General features: G+C 38.6%; 1 protein-coding gene across 2 annotated transcripts; it reads left to right on the top strand.

Annotated features, from left to right (window-relative positions):
• Positions 1–1149: 1149 nt before the first annotated feature.
• Positions 1150–9783, top strand: MRPL37 (mitochondrial ribosomal protein L37). 2 transcript variants are annotated; one of them, XM_070745929.1, is made up of 7 exons: positions 1150–1647; positions 3591–3774; positions 5025–5143; positions 5678–5863; positions 6085–6230; positions 7784–7987; positions 9590–9783. In XM_070745929.1, exons 1-7 carry the CDS (start codon positions 1263–1265, stop codon positions 9665–9667), a joined length of 1302 nt encoding a protein of 433 aa, XP_070602030.1. In that variant the 5' UTR covers positions 1150–1262; the 3' UTR covers positions 9668–9783. The 2 variants fall into 2 exon arrangements, with proteins under 2 accessions (XP_070602030.1, XP_070602029.1); XM_070745928.1 differs by lacking the exon at positions 7784–7987 and having other exon boundaries at positions 1171–1647.
• The last annotated feature ends 247 nt before the right edge of the window (positions 9784–10030 follow it).

Genomic DNA, 10030 nt, shown 5'->3' on the forward strand with positions numbered 1-10030 from the left:
AGTTGGGTGGCCTATAAATCCAACCAACCAATAAATTAAACTTGTGGCTGGGGTAGTAAAATGACAAGCTGAACAGTGTATAAGTGTACCACCTATTAAATGGTTATTGGAAAATGGACATTTTCCCATTATTGAGTTAAAATTGTCCAAAAAAATACACCTTAAAAATTCGCTCTCCCCGTAGCCAATACCTATTCTGCCTGTATTGACTCTGTTGTCACTGCAATCATCCAATATCCCTCCAAAATACTGATCTGCAAAAGTATTCCATGCGCAGCATAGTTGGTTTCAGACATTGCTTTGTTTTGGTCATGCCCAGAGGGAAATGGAAATGCTTTCTTTGGAATATGAACAAAAACATGACTATTCTTGGAACAAAGTGGTTTAAAGGCATAGGAGAATGGTAAAATGCCAAGGACAACAACTGAAGCAACTGAGTAGGGGAGTGCGAAGGGGAAAGATGTTGGGAAAATTGGGGATGATGGGGAGGGTCTAGATGTTAACTACCTCTACAAACCAAGTTGGTCAAAAGTGCAAGTTCATTGGTTAATTGTTCTCATTGGTTAATTGTTCATTGATTAGTTGTTCTCACTGTTAGGAAGTTTCTCCTTAATTCCATGTTGGTTCTCTCCTTTCTATCCATTGTTTCTTGTCTTCCCTTCTGGTGCTTTGAGGCGGGGGGGGGGGGGGGCAAAACAACCTTGGCAACTTTTAAGACTTGTGGACTTCAACTCCCATAGTTCCTCAGCCAGCTTTGCCAAGGGTTCTCAGGGTTCCAAAGCTGTCCACAAGTCTTAAAAGTGGCCAAAGTTGGAGACCGCACTGGTTTGGAGAATAAATTGGCCCTTCCCGTCCTATTTATGGCAGCTCTCAATTACTGAAATAGTATTGCTATCATGTCACCCCCGGTCCTTCTTTTGTCTCTCCACTAGTCAAATTCAAACCCTGCAACCGTTGTTCAGATATCGGCGTTCTATTTGGGGGACAATTAGGGAAAAGCTTCAAGCCAACCCGTCGCTTGCAGAATTCTCTATCAGTGAGCAAGCTTGGGAGTCTGCGCGGCCCCGCCCCTTCGGGAAAATTGAAGACGCTCAGCCCCGCCTCCCTCCCCCTCGGCTATCTCCGTCCCTCTCGGGGAAAACGCCCCGCCCGCCGCTGTCAATCCCCCAAAGTGTCCGCCTCCTCTCCCGACATGCTTTTCGCAGCCGGATCCAAAATGGCTGATTCCTGCTGTCTTCGCTGAGGTTAACTGGCGCGGAAGGATGTTAGCGGCGCGGCGACTGGTGAAGCGGGACGGGTGCTGGGCGTCCTGGGGGCAGCGCCGCCACAGGGGCCTGTACGGGCCGAGGACTCTCAGGCGTCCCTTGCCTCGCACTCCCTGGACTCTGAAGGGGCCGGCGCCCGGGGGAGCCCTGCCATGGTACTTACGGAGACCACCGCCGGTGCGCGAGCAACTGCCTGAGCTTGACAAGGTGACGTACGCGGAGAAAATGTACCGGGTGCCTTGGCTGGCCAGGCCGACCTTCCCGAAGTGGGAGAGGGGCTGGTACGACCCTTACCACCGCAAGAGCGTTCCGAGGGAAGAGCTGCCGGACTACAAGACGCGGCCTTGCTACGAGTTTCACCGCAGGAGCCGCCTGCAGGAAGGTAGCCGGCGGTGGGCGGGGCTGGGTCAAGGACGCCCCGCCCCCCACCCGCTTTCGAATGGGAAGGGCGGGGTGAGGTGGGGGGCTCGATGCGGTTATGCTAATGGGAGCCAGCAAGCGCGGCGTCAGGTAAATTGAATGAGTTAGGCAACTTTGGTTCTTCTATGACTTGTGGACTTCAACTCCCAGAATTCCTGAGCCAATCAGGCTAGCTCAGGAATTCTGGGAGTTGAAGTCCCCATGTCATAGAAGAGCCAACTGCCTGCCCCTGACAATGCCAATAAAGGAAAAGGGAACCAATTTTTTTTTATTGTCTTTCAATTTTTAAACATCACAAAAATGTAAGACAATTCTACACCCGTTAAGGTTATTACTACTTAATAATATGCTTTATACAATATATACTGCTCAAAATAAATAAAGGGAACACTTAAACAGCATAATATAACTCCAAGTAAATCAAACTTCTGTGAAATCAAACTGTCCACTTAGGAAGCAACACTGATTGAAAATCAATTTCTCACATGCTGTTGTGCACATTCAACTTTGTACAGAACAAAGTATTCAATGAGAATATTTCATTCATTCAGATCTAGGATGAGTTATTTGAGTGTTCCCTTTATTTTTTTGAGCACTATACATTTGTTTCATATATTTACAAAGTTCCATATTTTCATCATTTCACATTTGTTTCACAGTTCTTTTTCCCCCTTCCTCTTTGTCCAATTGTACCAACTATTCCATATTTTGTAATATTCCAAATTATTTTGAGTTTTGAGGTCAATGGACAGTTTGTCCATCTCAGCACACCTGTAAATTTTTTCCATTAATATATTCTCTGGTGGAGTTTGATGATTCTTCCAGAATTTAGCATATGCTATCCTCGTTGCTGTCATAATATGTATCATTAAATATTGTATATTTTGGGGGCACTCCATAAATTTTTATTCCTATAATAAGGGCTGATGCTCGAGGGAAGGGTGGGAACATTATTTCAATAGAAGGTAGTCCTTGATTTACAACCATTCATTTAGCGACTGTTCCGAGTTACAACGGCATTGCATTGGGAAAAAGTGACTTATGACCGTTTACCACACTTATGACCATTGCAGCACCACTCCCATGATCACGTGATTTACATTTGGATGCTTGACAGCTGACTCACATGTGTGACATTTATAGTGTCCGGAGGGTCGGTGACCTAACAAACAAAATCCATGGAGAAACCAGATTCGCTTAACCAACCACATTACTAATTGCAGAGCTGCAGTGATTCTCTTAACAAAGGAGGCAAAAGAAAGATTTGTTAAATGGGTCAAAGCTCACATAACAAATTCCTCACTTGGCAACATAAATTTTGTCAACATCAATTGAGGCAGTAAGTCCAGGGCTACCTCTAGTTACATCAATTGTATGTATATTTTTAGGTTGTTTTGTGCCTTTGAGTCAGTTGTTGACTACCAGTAACTGCCTGGAGAGGTCCCTGTGATTTTTCTCGCTAACTCTTGCTAAGGCTGAGAGTGACTGGCCTACGTTCAGCAAATGGCTCATGTGATCTCCCATTTTTTAACTTGATGCCTTAACTATTACATCAAGCTGGCGGTCTCTACTTATCTATATCTGTAAACAGATAGCATGTAATATTGTAAAAAAGAACCACCTAGTCCTAAGTGATCCTAGATTAGCTAGATTGGTTCAATTTTTTTAGGTGCAAGGTTATTTCCATAGCAACTCAAGTCAGCGTCTGTTTACTGTACTTATTCTGCTTATATGCCATATTCATACTCTTAGGAAGTACTTTGCCTTTATAATTATTCTTTTTCTGTAATGAGATGTAGAAGTAGTATACAGTAGATGTCATTGTTGGAGGGAATTGAGTATTGTGTGTAATATGAAAAACATATATTCATTTCTTTGTATTAATATGTACGTATTTATTTTGAGGTGTGAAGCAAGCATTGTGGCTAACCAAGGCAAAGCTAATAGAAGGCTTACCTCCCCCAATACTTAACATAATGAATGATATAGCTTACCAATTGGAGGACCAGGATGAGAGAATTCTACATGCAATTTCCCATGCTCGTTTTTGGGCTGGTACTGAAGACGATATTTTCTTTGATAAGTACAGGTATGTTTTTAGCCTAAGTTTTCTTTGTAGCTTCAGAGCTGTTGTTGCTCTTTGTCTTCTTTAAAACAAATTAAAATTAATTTAATGGGATAATATCTTACAGTAGCTTCCAAAAATTTGTAGAAGAAATATGAGCACTGCATTCTCTGAGATACTGTTTATTAAACTTTCACTGGTTTCTGCTTGTAAATTAGGTAGTTCGTCCTCTTAAATGACTCAGAAATGCCGTGTTAGATATATGTATCAGTATGCTTCTATGTAAACTGCCCGGAGTCACCATATATGAATTGGGTGACCATATAAATTTATTTGATAAATGATTAAATTTTTAATTTTATAATTTTTTTTTACAATTAGGAGTTTGGAAAATATTTTTCTGAGCTTTTACCTTGTATTTCTTTTATAATGCCATATGTCTAAAAATGTTCAGCTAGGCAACTGCTGGTGGCTATTACCAGTATACAAGGTCCTATACATAGAAAAAAAATGACAAATTTCTTTTCCAAAGATTTATAGTGATTAGCAGCATGGTGCCCTAGTAAAAGTATCTCAGTCCTCATTAGATTAGAAAATCTCACATATTTCAAAGAAAGAAAAATTCACAGGATCCCAAAATGTCAAAATCTAATAAATTTGGTCATCTTGTGAAATTTAATTTCGTTTTTGATTGCTTTTCCTTAAAATGTTATTGTCCCCAATCTATCACTTAAAAAAGAAAAAAAGAATAAACAAAATGAGTGCAAAATACGTTTTATTTCAGTTATGTGTTTTCATTACTTTATATGAAAGGATGTGAAATAAAAAGAGGAATTCTAAAAAGTTTCTGAAAGGGCAGATTTTTTCTTAACTTCATTTTAAAGCTGCAAAAATGAAACAATAGTTGAATTTTGCAATAAATTGAATTTGGCTATTCAGTATAATATATTGAGAGAAGGAATAAAATTACTTCTATCTTTCCCAATTATTGTCCCTCTCTACAATTAGAAAAGGCAGAATAAATTTGGAAAATAGGTATAATTTGTATTTATAATGATTTTTATGTTAATTTGTATAAACTTTAGTATAACAATTGAAGTAACAATACCAGTTGGATTAATAACAAATACCTGGCATGTCATCTCATGTACATTTGTAACTATCACCTTATTTTGTGTTTGCCATTTTGCAAATATTACAATAAATATCAGTTAAGAAAACCCTGATAACAGTGAAACTTCTGGCTTGGATCTAACTATCCTCTTGTTCTGAAGTCCTGTGCTTCTGGAGAACCTGCTCCACTTGTGCAGGTCAATGACTGTCAAATTCCCCTCACTGAATAAAAGAATGATGATGACCCAAGACTACAGAACATCAGCTACATGGGAACGAGGTTAGTTAAAACTGTAAGATTTCTTTATGGCAAGCACAATGTTAATAACTGCAGAAAACATCACCGATTATGAAGAAGAGGCAGTGATGTTATAAAGTTATCTTCTGTGAGATAAAAGTTTGTCCTGAATAGAGGAAATGATTTGTTTCTTCATATTTGAAGAAAACAGTTTCTAGAGAGGAGGGATTTCAGTGAACTATTTGTATGTGTTTGGGGTGGAAAGACAATCCAGGCACTGGATGGATTAAATTCCCTATCAGTTATCAAATATCTATAGTTTTTTTTTACAAAGATAGAAAGCACTTTTGTTTTCAAAGAACAATGTTAAACTCATATTACAAATTTCATCTTTCTGATAGTCGTTGAGCCAGGGTAGGCTGCTAGATCAATAGAAGTAATTGATATTATCTATTCAGGTTCTCTATGATTTCCATAATTAAGAAAAGAACAACAGCTATTTGGAAGAGTTCATTAACTTTCTCATTTTTATAATAACTGGCTTATAATGAAATAACAAATTATTTTGTTTTATAGAGTCTTCTCTCATTCAGATTAATATTACTGGGGCAAAGCTTCTGAATGCAGTAAATTGTCTACAACCTATAGCATCCAATGAGGAGATATTAGCCACTGAAGATTATAATTTAGAAACTTTCTATCCTATCTCACCTATAATTGACCTTCAGGAAAAGAATGTATACAAAATAAAAAATGACACTGGTAAGATTAAACATAAATTGTTTCACAATTTCTTAATTTGTCTGTGTAAATCTACTAAATGAAATATTGAGAGTAAGAAAGTCTTGATACAAAGAGTTGAGTGAATGTAAGCGAAGAATCAAATGTCTTAAAAAATTATTCGAAGATTGTGGATCTTTTGCAGGTGGTCTTTTGCAGCGAGTTGTAATCTTGTACTAAATTATTCCCGATTTTATATTTAGGTTTCAACAAAGGGTACCCATATCCTTATCCTCATACATCATACACTATTGAACGTGGAAAAAGGGAGATATCGGAACATTTACAAGCCAGAACTTTGATGTTTGCTTTTGGGAATGCTCTAGCCAAGGCTAAGGAACTTTATGGAGTGAGTATTATGATTTAGATGGAAAAGCTATGACTTGTCATAACTGATCAAGAGATGCTGGTTATTTTTGCTTTTGACAGTTCCATTAACTGCATTTTATGAATATTGTGCCATTAACATGAAATATACACACATGTGCAGCTTCTGCAAGTCTTGATTTCAGATTTCTAGAAAAGAGAAGGGTGGAAAGCAATACTTGCATATCTGGGACACATCTTGCTTGGTCCTTGTTGGACCTGAGTTTTATTGGCTGGCTGGGCAAAGCTACATAATCAGTGTGAAGACACTGTGAGAGTGGTAGAGCTGACAGTACTGAATAAAATGGTCAAAGGTAGCAAATTCATGTTGCTGGTCATATGGATGTTAGGATCATAGTACATGGCATTGGATTTTAATGGGCAAATTTTAAATGTTAAACTTGGTGAATGTATGAGGTATAGTAATACCTCATCTTACGAACTCCGCGTCATACGAACTTTTCGAGATAGCTTCCTATCTTGCCCCAAATTGCTTCTAAAATTGCCTCTCCAGCCGCTTCCTATGCCACCCAAATCGAGGTCCTAATGAAGGCAAATGGAGTGAAGAAAGATAGCAAAGAGAAACGAGGCATTTTGAAAGGAGTGGTGAGCTCGGAAGACTTTGGAAGTGATTTGGGGCGCGATTTTTGGAGGAATTTGGGGCAAGATAGGAAGCTTTTGGGGTGGTGATTTTTGGAGGAATTTGGGGCAAGATAGGAAGCTTTTGGGGTGGCGATTTTTGGAGATTTGGGGCAACGTAGGAAGGTTTTGAAGGGGCGATTTTTGGAGGAATTTTGGGCAACGTCGGAAGGTTTTGAAGGGGCAATTTTGGGAGAGATTTGGGGTGGCATTAGCCTTCATTAGGACCTCCATTCCTCGCTTCTCCTCGCTGTCCATCTCCACTCCGTTAGCCTTCACTTTGTCCCCCCGCCGCTTTTTTTTTTAAGCCTTAAAGTTTGGATTTTCCTAATGGGTTTGCGCTCATTATTTGCTTTTACATTGATTCCTATGGGAAGCAATGTTTCGTCTTACGAACTTTTCACCTTACCTCTTCACCTCGTTCCAGAGCCAATTAAGTTAGTAAGACAAGGTATCACTGTAATTGGGTGCACTTTTGAATTTCCTATCTTAAGAGAAAAATGATTTCTGTAATATTTGTAATTCCTGAACCGTTATGACTATTATAAAAGAAATTCATGAGATTGAAATGGTTTTGGTATATCATCTAATGTTGGAATGACAAAAGCCAGCACTAATTTTCCTATATTAGCTGTGGAAATTTGGTCTGGTCTTTGGCAAAGCCACCTGTGGCTTTTCTGCTACATATAAGGTCATCATCAGTTAAAATACAATCTGGAATTTGTGTTGGTTGAACCTGCATGTTACTTAGGTCAAGATAGCATGTCAGCAATTGACTATGGTTTGATAACCATGTATTTGATTAATGCCCAATCATAGCTGCCTAATATCCACGATAGCCCAGTTTGTCTCCCCTTAAGATTCTCATACAGCTTTTCTTTCTTTTTGATTGCCCAGGATGAACCCAAAGTCTTGGAGAAGCCAGTAGTTGTTCAGAGTGTTGGTACAAATGGCCAAGCTTTCCACTTTGTAGTGTTTCAGTTAAACACAACAGATTTGGACCCTAGCAATGGTGTTAAAAACCTGGCCTGGCTGGATGCAAATCAACCTTTGTATGGGGATGCCAGGAAGCGTCCAGAAATCAGGAGGAGAATAGTTGTGGTATGTTGAGAAACTGAAATTATTTGTTGTTCAATTCATCACCAAAAGAACATTTAGCTTTTTAATTTGTTTAGACAATGTTTATTATTGGTTAGTTCTGTTTTTGGCCTTTTCTCCAGGAGCTCAAAGTGATTTATGTTAGAGGAGCTCAGTCCTTATTATCAGAACCACACTATGAAGTAGGTGGGCTAAGAGAATGAGTGACTGATCAAAAGAGAGTGGAGTAGAAAATGAATTCCCCAATTCCTAATCCAAGATCTACACCGCCCTGGCTCACATACAGCTGCTTTTAAGGCTAATGCGGTTACTGGTAAAGATATTTTAAGGGCGGTTACTGTAACATACTGTTCTGGTCTGAAAACCATAATTAATGCAAAATGTAGCCACTAGGAAACACTAGGATGCAAAGCTTGGGACCAGATTCTCCTAACATATATCGGGTTCTCTCCAACTTCATCAATCATCTGTGCTCTGTTTGGCTTGCAAATGGCTGTATAGTATGCTGGCATCAGTGAAGGACAGCCTTTCCCTCTAGCGCCCTTTGTCCTGTGAAATGACCATTCCCTATTATACATCAAAAATCATTTTAAAAAATCATTCTATTTAGTTGGATCTTTCCCAGCTATATGTATGCTGGATTTTTAAAAAAATGTATCTAATTGAATTTCTAAAGTGCCTCAGGAATATTTACAGTGAGTACATATATATATGGTTCAAATATTTGTAAAGTTTTTAAAAAAAACTTTCTCCACTGGAATAGGAGAATATTTTGGAAGTCATTTGACAAAAACCATTCCCAGTATTAGAGGGTTGTTCAAACAGATTAATCCATATAATTCATTATGCCATGGGGTAGTTCTAATGCTATGAAATAATAATAATAATAATAATAATAATAATAATAATAATAATAATTTATTAGACTTGTATGCCGCCCTTCTCTGAGGACTCAGGGCGGCTCACAAAATACAATACAATAATAATATGTGTACAAATCTAATAGTTAAAATTCTAAACTAAAACCCCCTTACATTTAAAAAACAGTCAATTAACTCAGTCACATCCACACATAACATTTCATGGTCAGAAAGAAGGGTGGGGGCATGCTCTAACTGCCCCAGGCCTGGTGACATAGATAGGTTTTAAGGCTTTTGTGAAAGGCGAGGAGGGTGGGGGCAGTGCGAATCTCCGGGGGGAGCTGATTCCAGAGGGCTGGGGCCGCCACATAGAAGGCTGTTCCCCTAGATCCCACCAGAACGACATTGTCTAGTTGATGGAACCTGGAGAAGGCCAATTCTGTGGGACTTGACCGGCTGCTGGGAAATGCTTTCTAGAATGCATGGACTTCTCTTTAACACTTGGTAAGAATTCCTAATGTGTTTTGTCTCATGCTGGAAACCCACAATGCAGTTGATAGTGTTTCCAAAAGGCAGAAATTCTGTTACTTACATTGCTTATTTTTTTTCTGATTCGTTGAATAGAAGAAAACTTTCTTGAAGGAAAAAAGAGAATGTACCATTAAATGTAGTAACACATTGCAGTGTTTAGATGCTGTCCTAATTTGTGTGCCAGACATTGAAATATCAGGTGTTCTCTCTACAGATTCCTGCTGGAATACATGGCTACAACCCAGACACCTTCAAAAAATTCCTGGCACTCTACTTGCACGGTGTTGTGTGAACCGGTCCCAAGAAGTCTGGGATCAACTTCTAGTTCTTCCTGAAATACTACACTAGATGTACATTTAAAACAGGACTGAAAAGATGTTATTTTTAAATAAAAGACATTTCTAAATACATATGTTAAAGCTTAATATTTTGAAGAATTAGAGTAAGATTTGATGCATTGTTTCAAGAAGGCCACAATTTTGGGAAAAGAATTAATTAAGTCAAAACTTTTAACCACTTTGAAGGGTATTTTAATTCACATTGGTTGTATATACTGGAAGGTATACTGAATTAGTATAATTTTTAACATTTTAATTTAAAGCAGATCTACATGTTGAATGGATTCAGGAAGGTATGGAAGGTAAGACAGTTGCAT

This window comes from Erythrolamprus reginae, chromosome 3 (assembly GCF_031021105.1).
Source record: "Erythrolamprus reginae isolate rEryReg1 chromosome 3, rEryReg1.hap1, whole genome shotgun sequence".
NCBI classification, from domain to species: domain Eukaryota; kingdom Metazoa; phylum Chordata; class Lepidosauria; order Squamata; family Dipsadidae; genus Erythrolamprus; species Erythrolamprus reginae.

Bases quoted from the DNA above. Each gene is read 5' to 3' on its own strand.
- MRPL37 (XM_070745929.1), top strand. From the start codon at position 1,263: ATGTTAGCGGCGCGGCGACTGGTGAAGCGGGACGGGTGCTGGGCGTCC. The intron at 1,648-3,590 runs GTAGCCGGCGGT...ATTTATTTTGAG, and splicing joins CAGGAGCCGCCTGCAGGAAG to GTGTGAAGCAAGCATTGTGG. The intron at 3,775-5,024 runs GTATGTTTTTAG...CTTGTTCTGAAG, and splicing joins ATTTTCTTTGATAAGTACAG to TCCTGTGCTTCTGGAGAACC.